The 17,332-nt window shown below is 39.3% G+C and overlaps 1 protein-coding gene across 2 annotated transcripts in view; it reads left to right on the top strand.

Annotated features, from left to right (window-relative positions):
* rabgap1l (RAB GTPase activating protein 1-like) overlaps positions 1 to 17,332 on the top strand; it is a 162,980-nt gene that overhangs the window by 134,510 nt on the left and 11,138 nt on the right. For both annotated transcript variants that reach the window (XM_084723124.1, XM_084723125.1), the window contains exon 20: positions 15,763 to 15,855. In XM_084723124.1, the coding sequence (XP_084579250.1) occupies positions 15,763 to 15,855 (93 nt within the window). The remainder of the gene's footprint in view (positions 1 to 15,762; positions 15,856 to 17,332) is intronic.

Consider the following 17,332-nt stretch of genomic DNA (forward strand, 5'->3'; position numbering starts at 1 on the left):
GTGTGTGTGTGTCAGCAGAGTGTGCTGAGATAGAGGAAGGAAAGAGTTGACAGAGAAAGATGGAAGAGATAATCATCCTCCCTCCACCCCTGTCTGTTTCCCTCCTCTGCTCTCTCTCTGTCCACATTTCTCTATATGTACATAAAATATTTCACATTTTAGACATTTTCCAACTTTCTTATCAAGATAAACGTTTCGGTGAGTTAGCAGGTTCTGATCTAGTGCTGTGCTCAAGGGCGTGTTGGCAGGACACATGGCTCTAAGTTCAACAATCCCCCCATGTTTGGTGTATTTGTGTTTTTCTACATACAGGATATCCTGCACTGTGACTCACTGTTTTATCTCTCGTGGTTTTGTAGCGTTTTGGCACTCTTGCACAATCCTGCAGCAATACAGTCTGTCATGTTGTACAAGAACATACACACACTTGGACATGCAGTGTACATGCTAACGACCTAAACAAACCTAACACACTTTCTAGGCATTAACACATGAATTCATAAAACTACCAGAACAGCTTCACCACTCCTTTGTATATGCTGGGCTCTAAATGTCTGGAGTGATGAACATCATAAAGATATTACCTTTTTTGTGTTTTGTTTGTGGTAATGGAGCTATTCTCCCATAGGTTTTCAACTGGATTGTGACTGTCCACAGCTTATGATTCACATTGTTTTCATACTCATTGAACTATTCAGTGAGCCCCCCAGCCTTGTATGGAAGCATCTACAATTACATATTCATTTTTTCTTGTTACCTATCACTGAATGTGAGAAATGCCTGCATTATTAAATGTTTTGATACCCATTGTCTTACAAGATTTTCATATGCAGGGCCCTCTAAACATGGCTTTCCAACTGAAGTGATTTGAGCAAACGAACATCAGATTATATCTGCCTTTCCCAGGGAAGGTGCCCTAACGTTTACTAAAATAGTGTCGGGATGAACGTTTTTTCGAAGTTTCACAGACAACCTGTTGTCTTTGGTCAAAATCTACACTGGCATCTTTCAAGTTTCTGTTCTGTTCTGTTAAATAAGTAACTTAAGACACTGAACTTAATCATCTAAAGAGGGAGAAATCACAAGCTGTACTTGCCCTCCATCCACTCATTTTCACTTGCTGAACAGAACCTGACAGTGCTGCATGATGTATGATATCCAGGTGGAAATTGGGAGGGGTTACCCGCCAGTCATCTCACAACATTTCCACCACATCACTTTTGTTTACAATTTCTGGACCATTTTAGTTTTGCCTTTTTTGAATGGAAGCTGGACCAGTTGGAAATTTTAAACAGTGTTTCATCCTTGTATTAGTTTGATTCAGGCATCGGACCTTTAGGAGTGAACTCGCCCTAAATCAAGTGTCACCAAAACACTTCATATAGAGTGAATAAGGTGAACTGAGCTAAAACAGGTAGTTCTGCCTCAGGACAGACAGGAACTCTCTCTTTGCTAATCTCTTGATCATCCCTCGGTGATCTTTCACTTCCCTGCTATTCCTCATCTTCCTCTTGTGTTGCCGTATTTATTTTTCACATTTTTTATTTCTTCTCTCAGACGAGCCTTTCACAACGCCTCATCAGTTCATAGAAATATCACAAACATCCCGTTACCCTGGAATACTACCTAAAACATTATACTGACGAGAGAGGACACAGTCTGATAGCCAAATTTTAACCAACAAAACTGTGTGCGTGTGTTTGAGGTCCTTAACATCTTCTCAACATCTGCTTTATACTGTCATATTTTTAAACCAGTCACTCTTTTAACTTTTAAAAATAGAATATTCCCTGTGGATGAAAGTATGTGGAGCAAGTCAGTCAGAGGGAGCGAGATTAAAAAAGACTAAAGAGTGATGAGAAGGAGTAAAAGAAAGAAGTCCTCCTGTCCCTCCACTCCTCACTTTTCCCTTGCTTGATTGACCATCCAAACTACCTAAACCAGCGCACCGACAGATCACAGCATGTCACATCAGCTTGCGATGCGCAACGCTGGCCGACGCTACATCAAACCACCTATCCAGTCATGCCACAGTTATCTCACATCACGTCAGAAACCCTCTCAACAGCATCTTCAGGGTTCATACAAACTCTTTGACGTAAAAAGATTAATTCTAAAATTTCAAAAGTTAGAAATATGCTTTTGATTTGGATATACTCCTTGAAAAAGGCTTGATTTTTCAACATAATCTGGTGTTTCATTTACACATTTACTCATGTAGACCAAAAATCTTTTACTATTTGAAATGAAATGATCCCGTCATTATATTTGTCATTCATAGCTAGATAATTCCCCTATTGATCCCTTATTTTGTAAATTTGCAAGCATTAAATAATCATGATCAAATATGAAGAGCTGGTAAAATAAACATAGTGATATACGTTGATTGTTGAGGGTATAAAGGAATTTGCAGTTGCCTTTATAGTAACAGTTTAGATGTAGTGAAATATAAAAATGCTTAAATTGTACTGTGCAAAAACCTGCATCTTGGACGGCACAATACTTGTTCTTTCCAAACCGTGACTTGTCACACTGATTCCTGCTGTTGAATAATGGAAATCAGCTAATCAAGTATTTGCCTAATTGTTTCACCCATACATTACATTACTAAATGTTAAAAATGTGGTTATACAACAAGTAAACCTTTAATCATTTGGACATGGCATTAAATGACCTAATAGATACAGTATTTTCCTTGGAAGAGTATTGGAAGATCTGCCATGTTTAAACACCATCACAGAAAAGGGGAGAACCAGCCTGTCCAAGCCACTTTGCTCTCTGTTCCAACCCCCCTTTTACATATTTTTCTCTGTCGACGTCTAAATCGGATCAGCTGAACTCTGTAAGCCGCTTAAAACATCGAAAGAATTCACTGGCACCTTGGCTTGATGAACACAACGGGCAGTGGGGTGGCTTAGCCTTTCTGGGGATTATGGGAAGAATTTGAATTTCTCAGCCTTCTTAAACATCCGCCGGACCGCAGCTGGAGTGATGACTTTCCAGGAGAGAAATGTCGTATATTCATTTGCTGCTCAGGGTTTGACTGATTAATCCGGTTTTTACCAAATCCTTCCAACAGAAAAGCTTAACTTTAAGAGACTGAGGAGAAAGAAGAGAGCAGGATGCGTGTAGAGAGACTGACAGAGAATAATTTACAGAGAAGGAAAGATATAGAGTCCCAGAGAAAAACCTACACGGATGGATTAAGATTTAGAGGCTGCGAAGACACCTTCAAAAGGACTTACAGCAATATTGAGAGGAATTTACAGTATAATGTATGATAACCATATTAGAGAGAAATGCAAGGACCAGAAGGAGATGTAGAGGAGTGTTCAGGTGCCACAGCACCCCTGCTGCCTGACATATCTGAGTTTCAGGGCATTAGTTCACAGGCGACAACAGGTGACAGTAACTGAAATAATTTCTTAATGTAAAATTTGGTGATCTCAACAGAAATATTGGCAGGTTGATTTTTGTCCAGCATTTTACTGGGAACAATCATAAAACCATCTGATTTTGTGTTTAGATGTCTACCCTGTAAATTACCTAACCATAGTATCTGGACAAATAAATGTACCTAAAGTGTTAATTCATCAGTGGAACCCTGATCAGTATAGTAGCAAACCTGTCTAGTAGAAACAAGCTGAACAATGAGTAGAAACCATGGAGTGGTTTCACAGAGATAGACTTAGATCTAACCAATAGTCAGACTCAGATATCTCTCTAAATTAATCTGTTGCATTGAGCTAGTTCTTGACTAATTTAAAGGACTAGCGATGGGGTTGCAGATTGCAGTCAAGTGAGGACCCCTCGCCTCAGCCTCACCTTATAAGTGTGTAGGCAAACCTACAGTGGCTATGAAAACTCATGAAAAACGCTCTCTCTGGAGCCAGTGGTTGGATTGATCATTCTGGGTTACTGTAGAAACAGAAACATTGTGGTACAACATGGCGAACTCTGTGAAGAAGGACCTGCGCCTTCTGTAGAAGAGAAAGAAACAAAGAAACACATCAATTCTTATTTTCAGGTGATTATACACTAATAACATTGTAATTAGACAATAAATCCCTGTGCATCTTACACACTGGTCCTTTAAGTATGGCTAGTTAACCATGAATTCGGAGGTTGGGGGTCCTCTGCAGCAACTGTGGGTTTGACTCCCACTTGTGGCCCTTTGCTACATTCCCCCGTTTAGTGGCTGTACTCTCTGCCATTCAAGAGAAATTGTCACATTAAGAAATCCCTAGATGATCGGTAGGCGGGGATCTCTGATTGCCTGGTATTGTGAGACTAAGTTTGTAGTGATTTTGCAGTTTATTGAATATGACATTTAAGTTTAGTGAACACGAAATGGTTGATTTTGTTATTACTGCCTCCTTATCTTTCAAGCAATCGGAAAGCATTTTAGTCATTTATTATTTATGTTTTTAATATATTTTAGAAGTGTTTTATTTATGTTACTTATATTATTTATGTATTTTGCTTAAATTATTCAGCTCACTAGATATTTTTATAACATGCTCACTCTTTGCTGTCAATGGGATTTCTCTTTGCATCCACTGCCTTGCACCTGTTCTGTGTGCATCTGCGTGTGTTGTGTGAACCATAATAAATTAATCCCACTTACCGTATGTCCTCATGGTATTTGTACAAGTCTCCCTAAAAATGCATATGCATAAAGGAGATGACAAACTGCAACTCATGCATAATTGCCACAGAGCTCAGAAGTAAATCTGATTTGGAGCAGAGACAAGAGCTAAAGATAAGACACTTTACTTGGTCACATTTTGAGATGAATGTAACTTACCTGACTTTCAACTTGGCTCTATTTGAAAAAACTCTGCATTGTACAACCCCAACTCCAAAAATGCCATGTAAAACATAAATAAAAACAAAATGCTGTGACTTACAAATTCTTTTCAACCTATAATCAATTGAATGTAGTACAAAGACAAGATATTAAATCTTTAAACTGAATGAATGAATTTGATGCCTGATGCATGTTTAATCCTGTGATACATCACCTTTCCTTTGAAAAACAGTAAGTTTGCAGAATGCACCGCACATTTTCAATGGGAGACAGTCTGTACTGCAGACAGGGCAGTCAAGTACCTGAACTCCTTTATTAAGAAGCCACGCTGTTGAAACACGTGCAGAATGTGTCTTGGCATTTTCTTGCAGAAATAAACAGGGACGTCTCTGAAAAAGATGTCTGGATTGCAGCATATGTTGCACCAGAACCTTCTTGTACCTTTCAGAATTAATTCTCTTTTTAAATGTGTTTTACACAACGTCCCAACTCTTTTGGAACTGGGATTGTACCTTTATGACAGAGACAAACGTGTAAGAGAAAAAACACAGTAGCAGAAAAAGACACGTTGTAAGATAACTAGGGGTTTTTGATACATTTCTCCTGCCAGAAGGAAACAGGAAGAGCCTGTTGCTACCACAGCAGTGATGTTGCCAGGTAGTTTTTAGCAGTGGGGTCCCTTTGGGAAGGCATTACAGCATCAACGGATCGTCTAGCACAGTCTTGATGTTGCTTTCGTTTCACTTCCTGGGTTTTACTGGTGGAGTGATGTACAACTGCGGACGACAAGTCACTGTGGCTCATCTGACAACTTCCTTCCTATCTCTCTTAACCTCAAACGCACACATCACATACACACAGTGTAGCTGTGTAAACAAGCCTGTATCTTTTTTCTTAAAAGCAGCAGGAAACAGAAAAAAAACCTCCAGACAGCAACCCAAAGAGAGAATGAAGGAGGGGGAGAGAGGCACAAATGAGAAACGATAGAAGAGAGAAGTACTCACTCAGTGGAAAGGAAGAAAAAGCAAACTCATCCTCCTTTGTCACACACTTCTAGCATTACAGAGAGGGAGAGAGAGAAACAAACAGGTGTGTTGTACTGCCCTCTCACTCTTCCCCGCCCCTCCTCCTCCTCCTCCTCTCAGTGGGCGGGACTCAGCTCCTGAGGGACTCTTGAAAGCAGCCAGTCGCCTCCTCCACTCTCAGAGAGAAACAAAACCTGTCAGCTGCACTCCTCTCCTTTTCCTTCGCCACCACTCTTCCTCCCCCTTCTTCTTCTTCTTCTTCTTCTTCATCCTCCTCCTTGCTGCTGGGGGCAAGAGGAGTCAAGATGATGCAGGAGGTGTCCATCATGGTGGCGTACGACGCTCATGTAGTCGACCGACCGGGTGAGGAGGACACCTTGGCTCGCTTGGTCGCCCACTCCAGACCTCTCAGAACTCCCAGACCGGTGGTAGGTCTGTTCGTCTTTCGTTTACTGGATTTCGTTCATCTTCATCATTCTGTCTCTCTTTCTTTTACCTCTTTTTCCCTGTTGCTTATATTCCTATTTAACTCTGATAAGAGATGTTCAAAGCTGTTATTACTGCACGGTAACGATGCCTTTTGTATATAAATGGAAGGAGGAATTCACCTGATTCTTTCTTTTTCTTTTTTCATCTGGTGTTGTTGGTTGTTAGTTGGCTTTCTCTCTTAAGTCTTTTTCTCTTCTTTTCTTTTTTGCTTATAAAGTAGGGCTGCAGCTAATGATTATTTTCATGATTAGTCGATTAATCGTTTAGGCTATGACATGTCAAAAAGCTGGGAAAAATGCTCATCACAATTTTCAACAGCCTAAAGTGACATCTGACAAGTGCTTTTATAGAACAACCAACGATCCAAAACCCCAAGACTCTTCATTTGATATCACATATGACAAAGACAAGCAGCAAATACTTATGTTTTGATAATCTGGAACCTGCAAATGTTGACATGTTTGCTTGAAAAAAAACTGAAATGATTAATCGATTATAAAAAAAAAAAAAAATAGATGGCAACCAGTTTTGTTTCAATCAATTAACTCCTGTAATCATTGCAGCTCTGTTACAAGGTTGTTCATAAAGAGAGGTACAGTAGAAGATGCCGATTTCACAGAAACTAGATGTTCCTTTCCATGAAGTAGACGTTGTAGACTCATGTATGGATGTGTGGGAGTGTGTGTTGTGATCCTACAGAAAGTGTGTCTGATGTTTGAGGTTACAGAGCTTTGTCAGTCAGTCCAGACGCAGAGCTCATTTCTGGCTGTCAGTTTGTTTCAATTACTGATATAAATTTGGAATCAATGGAGACCTTGTGCGTGTGTGGATGTGTGTGTGTGGGTGTGTGTTTCCCTCACATGGGTAATTTAATCCCATGGCCTAGTTTTTTCTGAGATGTCCAGTTGGTTTTGTCCTTATTTTAATATTCAAACTCTTGGACTGTCACCTTACATAAGAGCAGGTCAACCCTGTCCACACACATACACACACACACACACACACACACACACACACACACACACACACACACACACACACACACACACACACACACCTTTGGGTACTATAATACCCAGTATGACACTACAGTGTGTGATCTCATCTTGAAGGTTTGGGACCAACTCCATTTTCTGTTGCAGGGATTCAGGTCAGGAATCTAAAAGTGGGCCTGGTACCATTTCCTGCGGCACCAAACGTCTTTAATCGCATTACCTTAATCAAAGTGGCCCCTTTGTCCTCAAACTGGCCTCTAATATTCAAACTGAAAGTTTTGGGGGGCAAATAGGAGGATGCATCAGCTGGTTTCAGTCCTGAAACTTGCAAGTGCATATGCAAGTGTCTGTGTTGCTCTCTGAAATGGCCTCAGGCAAGATGCTGAGCTGGGTACATGCTCAGCAGAGTGGACTTCATTCTGCCCCTGGAATTTCAGGAATATCAATGCACTTTGCATGTTTTCCATTCAGGGAAAATTACTCTGAATATATTACACTCTTTGACACTAACATTTTCCTGCTAACCTTGCATTGCCAGACTATCACAAATGTGATTCAGCCTGAAATCTCTTGGCTCATTTTTTGACATGTGTAATCAACAGGTGCATCCCAAAATCCCTCTGCCCGTTGGCTAGACCTGCAGCCAATCAGGGCTTGGAAACATGTGATGTAGCACTGAGGGACACATGCAAGTTGGGCTAGTCCTTGGTCCATTTTCGAGCAGGAAAAAAAATGGCAGCCTGGAGAAAAATCTTTCTTAAATTACAGCTCAACAGTGCACTAAATGTGTTTATTAAAACATTTTAGGTCAGAAATAGCCAATTATAATTGATTCATATTTGTTCTAATATTAATATTAAGGTTGTGATTGGCCTGAAGAGATCCTGGTGGAATCTGTTTGTGTGGCCAGATGTATCTGCCAGACCAAGTGAAGCATGAGCTTGCAGATTTGTCTGGTTCCTGACTACTCTCCTGTAATTCTGTCGATAACTTGTAATGTTGTTGACCTGAGAACTGTAACTTAGTTTACAGTTTTAGTGACTGTGAGCCCAGTGGATAAATTTGTCAGCTGCACGATGGAAAGAAAATATCAGTGTAAAGGGCAGCAGTTTCTCTGAAAGCAGAGAAAAGTCAGGGATTATCAAGGAGTGTTGCATTAATGTTATTTGATATTGAGTGATTGAGCGACACCCAGGCTGGAAAATGTCACCAGACTGGGAGGAAACAGCAGATTTAGAGGATCGGAAGCAGTGTGATGCAGTTTTTAATGGACAGGTCATGGAGTCGGGATTCCTGTGTGATTGTAGCAGTAGAGGGTCTGTATGTTTGAATAAAGGCCTTGCCTCTGACAGGTAAGCACAGCCCAGTTTTTCATTGCATTTCATTACACAGCAATGCTGTAGTGTTTGTGTGTTTTAGGGGTGTTGGAGAGCAGCAGGTTGCATAATCAGAGGAACTTCAGCTTGTCTGTCGATGTAGATTTCTGGTTTAATGTGTAACTCAAAGAGAGCCACACTTGAGCTTCACTGGCTATAGATGTGTAATACAAAATTAAGGTTCTGGGATCTGTTATAAAAACACCAACTCCTTCCTATATTGTGTAATTACATGCAACACTGAGAAAAAGCCTCTTTGTTCTTAACGAAGTCCTATATTTCATATCAGCAGGGTGGTGCAAACCCATGAGAGCCAGGTTCAACGCCTCAACATGCATTAGTGTCCTTGAGGAAAAAAGTCAATCTCCAACAGCTGCTGTTCTGCAGCTGACCCTGATCTGTAAAACCTGCTCATCTCAGCCAGTCAGGGTTGAGTGTTGTGAGGACTTAGTCTTCACAGTCATTTTTGTTTAACTAATTCAGCTCATCTTAACAAAAGGGCACTCATTATAGACTCACAGAGATTAACATTATTCTAATAGGGAGGCAGAGACAGTTTTTAACATAATGATGAGTGGTAGAGAAGCTGAGTCATGGTAGCATGAAATAGCAAAAAGAAGAATTTATTGAAGCTATCTTTAACAGCACATGCAGCATGTGTAGTTAAAGAAAATATGAAATACCTGAGCTGCAACTGACAATCACTTTAACTGTCGAATATTTTCACAATTAATCTATTAATCGTTTAGTCAATAAAATGTCAAAAAATTATGAGAAATTTCCCAGAGCCTAAAGTGACATCTTCAGATTGCTTTTTTTGTCCAACCAACAATCCAAAACCTAATAAATTTATAAAACTAATTACTAATGGTTGCAGCAAGACTATGTGAAATGATTTGCAGAGTAATTTTCACCGAACACAAGCACCTTAGTGGTTTCTTGAAATTTAACTCAGTAGGTGGAAATGTGAATATCAGGGGGAAAAACTGTACTGACTGGCAGTTTGGGTTTGTCAACGTGCAAGTATCAAACCATCGCATCATGTACAGGAAGGTTGGAAAATATGACAACAACAACTTTAGTTGGTAGTAGCTGCTGGAGGAGAATGCATGAAAATGGGTATGTGAGAGGAGGTGAAAGCACGAGTGAGTGGTGGCTTTTAGAGACTTGTGGGTGTGTTCCATCTCTCTAAACCAAAACAGCAAACCTGTAGGTGTTTGAAATCTCAGGAAACACACACGTCATTCTCTCCCTCTCTTTCTCTGTCTCTGCGTTCAGTTAAAATAGCACTGTCTCATGCACTCAGGCTTCAACGTACACACTGGCAGATAGGGAAGCTGGTTCTTTTAAATGTTGTTTTGTTTTGTTTCGTAACACTAAGAAAATGCAGTGTCAGAGATGCCAACAACAGAAATCGCATCTGCTCAATCAAATAATGTTGAAGGGGCTGCTTTGGTCGAATTTCACTGTGTGAAACAAAAGCTATGCAAATTTAAGGTTGGACTGGTGTATCGGGTCACCAAAGAATTACTGCCAATTCAGACAAGAGATTAACTGTGCTGTGTTGGGGTAAATTGTTTTTCAGTGGCCTTTTAACCTCCTGGGAAGGACAAGATTTTTTAGGCAAAATCTTTTGATTTGACATCAAAATGATCAGATTAGCTAGTGCAGATGCTGACATATTGTTGCTGCTAGGTAAAAATCTTCCTGTCTACTAAATATCAATATGCTTTTATCATATTTACTGCCAATAAGAAGAGAAAAACATTTATTTCCAGAAAGCTGGAGATAAAATTTGATCATGAGTAAGGCTGGATTTATCACAGGGTGGGAAATTAGAACCAGCTACCAGCCAGAAGCATTTAAAATATGAAAGTGGATCAAACATTTGAAACACAAAATAATGATTTACTGTTCAGTGGCTGGTGAATTTGAGCTATAGACTAACTTGGCCAACTGGGATTGAGTCGCTTTTGGAATAAGCCTCAAGTAGTCGTTTGAGGAACTGCAAGTCTGTGCACCGATCCACATAATTTATTAACCCCCAAAATAGGATTCTGCTTCTCCCCAAGAGTGTTGGCATTTTTTTTGCCTCCACCCTGCACTGGTATCAGGTCAGTATAAGCTGAGGTATATGATATGTTTGGGTATCAGAAACGGTTTAGAGAAGGAAAAAATTGTATCATCATCTCTAGTTTTTGGCACTTTAGCATTGGCTTGGCTTTTTCAGCCCCGAAGGTTGCAGCTTGATTTGAACATTTATCAGTCAGTGGCTGCTAGGTTTTAAAAAGTTAATTTCCCACCTGAATTCATTAATAGATCGGTGGCGTCCAAAACACTTCACAACACCACGAGAGTGTGAGTGGTGCCTGCAGGAGAACACTGCATTCAATTTGCCTGCATTGTTTTGTTACAATAAAATGATTATTAGCCAGTCTGCTGAGGCCAAACTGCTCTTTCTTCTCACACAGATAACAACAGAATGAGCCTGAGCTCTGTTATCTGCTGGGGAGTTGTGTGTCAGATAGATTACAGTGTGACGTTCATTCATCCCTGCAGCACCTAGGTAGCAGAGGTCAAGGGTTGTCCCACAGGTCAGTGAGGGAGACAGGTAATGGTCGCCTTGGCAAACACTTTCATCCTCATTCTAGAGGATGTTTTCCATTTTCCCTTTTTAATACCACCAAATGGCTGTCATTATTAGTATTATCATTATTAGTAGTAGTAATACTAGTAGTAGTATGTTGCCATCAAACCTTTATTTTACAATTACCAGTAATTTATGAACACAGTGATGAGCTGGACCAGGGCCTCTCAAAAGTTTGGACAAAGGTCCACATCCAGACCAAATGGCAGTGCAGTTGGGTTCCTGACTATATCTCGTGATTAGAAATGTAATGTTTTCTATTTTAAAATAAATTTGATTAATATATTATTAGCTGCTACACTGTGAATGATCTCCAGCTACTCACAGTGATCCTGTACACTGATGGATGTTGTTTACAGTGTTCCCCTATCGTTGACAATGTTGTCATGGTAACATTAACAGTGAAATTGTTCCAAGTGCTACAAGCGTTGCCGAAATTTTGGCTTTTTTTAAGCGATGTTAACAGCTGGACGGAGTATAGTGTTTTTGCTGTTGAGTTCCCGTATTAATGTTACACCTGAGAATTTGCTATCAGCTCCCTTTTCTCCTGTACACAATTTCTACAACTAATCTAAATGTACTTGTAAGAATATATCTGGGACAAGTAGTCTAACAGCTGAGCTGGTCTGCCCTGGTTTTACACATCCCGTGCGATGTTAATAAATTGCTTGTTGACTGTATTTTTCTTAAACGTTTTAAATAAATTGATGAAATGTTATCTTGTTATCAGCAGTCGCTCCAGACCTCTGACCTTGATTAAAAATCAGATGTGGAGGTTTGTGTAGTAAGTGTGAGAACATCTGGACTCGAAGAAGACAAAAATGACTGTTTGTAAAGAACTGACAGACAGTAGAAAAACAGGAGTCATTTTGTTGATAATGACAATAATAGTGTTAGTTGTACAGTAAATAAATATCATTGAGCATTACTCTTAGATCTGTAAACAGCAGACTGCAGTAGACTGTGAGGAAGTATATGATTTAATTCAAAGAAGAAAGGAAGGACATTTATTGAACTTGGAGCAAAATCAATACATCAAAACAGCAGCAGATTTTGAGAGACAATATAAATAAATATTAAAATAAAACTAAAATAATCATTTCTGATGTTCCCTGTAGGATTTTACAGTTTGTTCCTCTGATTGCTACAGCAGTGATGCAGCCTGTACCCAATTCATGAAGAGTTTTGTACTCGCCGTTCTTTCTTGTAACAATTTTCTGTCACATGAGAAGTGATGCATTTTATATTTAGTTTTCTTTCTAACCCTTCATATGTATGTGAGACATAAATTGAGAAATAAACAGCATACAACTGCACCCTGAGAGTGAATCAGGTACTTGACTCGATTTAAACACAGGACAATGAAGGACACACACATGGGCGCACAAACACACACATGCCAGTCTCAAAGGACGGGTCATGTGACTGAGACTGACCTGGAATCCCCAGCCCTAACGTTGGGCGCTATAGCAACGCTGTTTCCACACAGGGGGGATAAGGTTACCACCCAACTGAAGCACACACACACACACACACACACACACAAACACAGATTCAGTTCATTATCAGTCCGTTAATGTTGGCTCATATTTTCCATGCTGTTTGGTTAAAAACAGTCAGCTGATATTTGGATGTTGTCTTTTTAGTACTCTATGTGTCAGAGGAGCTGCATGAGTTTAAAGCTACCGATACTTCATTTTTTAATTGAATTTCAGACACAGACACCGCAGAGACAAGTCTGTTTGTTAACTCACAAACTGAATTTCCTGTTTTTTGGCAGCTACTCCACGTGATATGTTAATGTGAACTCTAAGATGCAGAAAAATGCACAAGGAAGTGATAGGTTTGGTTTCTGTGTTTGCATTGCTATGAAGTTTCTGAGATAAAAAAAAAAAATCTTAGATTTAGACTCTCCGTGGCCTTTCTGTATCCTGCCTGCCATAACTTTAGGTCATGAGTTCAAAAAGTTATCATGACTAGATGTGGAGCACTTCATTAGACAGAAATAATTAAAATAAACAGGAGGAACCAATTCAGCTATTCTCACAGTGTTGTTAGAGAAATGTTTAAAGGTCCAATCAGTATTTTTGATCACATAAATTACAGAACTGTTTACATAACCACATTTGCTGTTCTGAACTGAGCATAATTGAAAATTCAGTAGGTGTATTTTACTCCATTTTACAAGTGTTAGGGATGTAAGTGAACCTTTAACAGCATTGAACAGACCAATAACTTTTATTGTACAGTATATTACAATATATGTCAATCAATGTGGCAGCCTCTAAGTCCTGTTTAGTGGGGCTTCCCTTTGTGTTTACATTTGGATTACCAATTGTGCCTTAAAACATTTTTAACCTTTAAAGCAGGGGTCTCAAACATAGGGCCCGCAGGCCAGAACTGACCCAACAACGGGTGCAATCTGGCCCAATGGATGACTTTGCAAAGTGCAACAAAATCACCAGAATACAGCACTTTGAAAAAACACTTAATACTCACTGTGGTCATATTTAAAGATACTGAACATGCAAAATGTTGTCAATCAGCAGCTTCAGTGTAAAATGTTTTGAATCAGTCTTCTATCTTAAAACAATATTGAAGGAACACTACTGCTTGTATCGCTAAAGCAATGCCAAAATGTTTGATTTGCAAATGGTTTGTAATGTTTCCTCATCAGTTTCCATTTTAGTTGTTCAAATCATAAAGGAGTAAAATACTATATTGTTGTTCAGTCCCAAAATATATAAATGTTTTGTGTAGACTGTAGACAGTAGACTGACTGAATGTGGAAAAACTGAGATTTTGTTGAAATTACATTTTTTTTAAGACATCTCAGGCTGTTCATCATCTGTTTGGACGGTTCATTAATTGTGAACCTTTTCAGAATGTACTGTGCTTCAGTTGAGATCAAATTGGGCTGTTTGTGGCTCATGAGCTTTAAAGCATAGACAGCTGAAGCTGCGGTGAACGAATCTGTCCTATTTTGTGCTTTACGGGCAGGGCTACACATTGTTTACTGGATGAAACTGCTTTAGTGGCAACACTGTGAGGCAAAGTTCTCAACTTGTTCTCTTTCATTAGCCAATGACCAAGTTCAGACACCACTGTCTACACGTCCTCCCAGTTTCTGTTGTCTTTGATCTCAGGAGGAAATGACTGACTGTTGGTCATGTAGCTCGCAGTGTGAACTGAAAGTTTCTGCTGAGAACAATTCGTAGAATAATAACGAGTGGCTGATTTACATTCAGATGTGCTGTAAGGTGCAATCTGTGCAATGTGGGTCTCGTCTTCTATTTTCACATCATATCTAGTGTGAAAATAGCGCATGTAGAGAACAACATACAGAGACTCGTGGTGGTCATGAATGTATATAGAGCAGATTGTGCAACAGAAAATGGAAACTGTGCAGCATGGACCACAATACCACAATATTTCATCAGCAATTTTCAGAGTTAGTGCAGTTAGCTTTGAGTTTGTGTTACAGGCATATCTTTTTATTTCCTGTCTGTATATTATCAATTTCTTTAAGTAATGATGATTTCAGACCTGAAGCTTTTCTTTCACTGCCAACATCAAGCAAACTCCATATTGCACCAAGCATTTTGACAAATCCAACTGAATATGTACTTAAGTATAAATATATGTGTATTAGTACACAGTATGTTCTTCTTTAAACCTCTGACCCCTCTAGTGAAATGCCAAGTGGTATTTATGTTTCAGGGAGAAGGCAGGAAAGTAACACGGGAGAACTAGGCTATTAAATGGTTGTTAGTTTGAAATCCACTGAGAAAATTCATAGAGGAGAGTAGATCTCAGTGACAACTAGTGATCATGATCATGATTCACTGATCACAGTATTAACAGTCAAAATGTTGCTTTTAGTACAAATCTCCCAGTAAACTCATTCACAAACCTCTATAATAGACAGGGCTGGGCCTTTAGCGGTGAGCATTGGATGCATGAAAGTTTAAATAATGATGTCAGCTAGGGATGAATGATTTAATTTGATTGACCAAACATTGGTTTCGGACGATATTCGCTTTGCTGATTGCAATCGGCCTCTTGGCAAATAAGATGAAATTGACTGATGGCATTGACAGATGTTTATGTGTTGTGTCGCATCGATTTTGTGCTGGTTAAATGTTGTTTTGGTTATTTGCGGTCGGACTCAGACAACACTAGCTAGGCTACCCAGCTGCTGTTTCAGAGAAGAAACCACTGACTGGCCACAGGTTTAGTATGACGTGATAGAGTGATAGGTGCCACGTTTCTTTGTTTTCATGCCACAAAATGAGGGATAAATAACCAGCAGAAACTAAATAAACAACCACAAAAAACACCAGCTTTCGGCCCAGTTGTTATTTAAACATCAGTCCAGAATTTCATTTTTTAACGTCAGCAACCTTTCTGTTCATTTCAGGTTCCAACCAAAAAGCTGAAGAAGTTTGAGAAGGAATATCAGACACTGAGAGAGAGCCAGCTGCAACAAGAAGACCCCATCGACCGATACCAGGTAAGACATGCGCGCGCACACACGCACACACACACACACACACACACACACACACACGAAGATACAAGATACAAATCTTATTTCTATTACATTTGCTATTTGTGGTCCATGGCTTTATTCACCCCACCAAATGGAGAAGTTTAACATTAAGGACCCAGGCCCAGATCCGAGTACACATCCACAGACCAGTTTGTTTGATAAGTGTGAATGCTTTGTAAAGTACTCTGGCACGATTCATTGATCCGTACTTAGGTCAACTTGTCAAGGTGGTCTCAAGTACAGTTCAGGTGTACTCGAATACAGTTGGTATCAGATGTGAAAGCTAACCGTACCAAAACAAGGTGGACTGTTATTGGGAATTAGTGCTTGTCCAGCTTTTCTGCACCATACCAACAACATGATGGTGCAAGTGTACTCTGATACACACAATATTACTAATGTGAATGCTGACCAGGGGGGAGTGGAGGGGAGGGCAGTCAGATCTAATGTGAAAGCACCCTTCAATACACGTGTCTCCTTTTGTGTTAAACGTTAGAAAAGTACACATGGTGTATACTTGTGAGAGAAATGTTGCTTCCTGTAGGTTTTAACTGAATAATTGTTCAGTCTAAAAGATGGTAGGAAAATGCTTGTCTTTTGGATTTACTTTAAAGTTTGTGATGAAAGCTTGGTTCTTTTGTTGCAGTGAGGACATCAACACACAAACACCTTTTAAGTACAAGCATTTGTTAAAATTAACCATGTTTCTAAGATTAGAAATCTCCTGTGAATACAACGCTGTTTTGTCAAACTACCTTCGTTAATATTTGTGACACTGCCTTGAAATGTGACTTCTCGCGCAGCACAGACTTTTATCATTATCAACCCAAACGTCTCTAACATTTATTTTTGGGAGTAGCTGCTGGGGTGTTGTCAGAGGTTTCTGGCTGCTGAAAGTGACTTTACCTTCAGAAAGTAAAAACAGGAGAGGAGAGGCAGATATTTTAAGAATCACGCCGACTCAAACTGTCAGCAGACACCATCTCTTCCTTTCATTTGCTCTATTGTATCAGGATTTTTTTTCCCCTTTCCTCTTGGTTTTAATCTGTCTTTCTGTGTTTTTTTTTCCTAAATCAGCTCAGGGAACAGTTTAATTTGTTTTTTTTTTTCCAAATGACTTTTATAGTGAAATTAGGTGGATGGAGTTGAAACTGACATGAATAGAGTTGTTCAAGTTCTTTTTTTTTAACTGAATTTTTTAAAAATAAAACTACTAGTAAGATTTTTTAGATTAATCTCTATTATAAATGTATTAAATTATGCAAAGCATGTATCAGCATATTTAGATAGGATATTCAGCATTATTCATATAATGATCAAATACTTGTTCCTTTTTTCATATAGACTATCAAGCTTCGTTGAACTGCTATATTTTTTTATTTGGTTCGCCGGGGCATTCAAGGCAACAGGGACAACATTTTTTTCCGACACTAAGCAT

The sequence above is a fragment of the Lutjanus erythropterus genome, chromosome 7 (genome assembly GCF_056507025.1).
Source record: "Lutjanus erythropterus isolate fLutEry1 chromosome 7, fLutEry1.hap2, whole genome shotgun sequence".
In the NCBI taxonomy this organism is placed as follows: Eukaryota; Metazoa; Chordata; class Actinopteri; order Lutjaniformes; family Lutjanidae; genus Lutjanus; species Lutjanus erythropterus.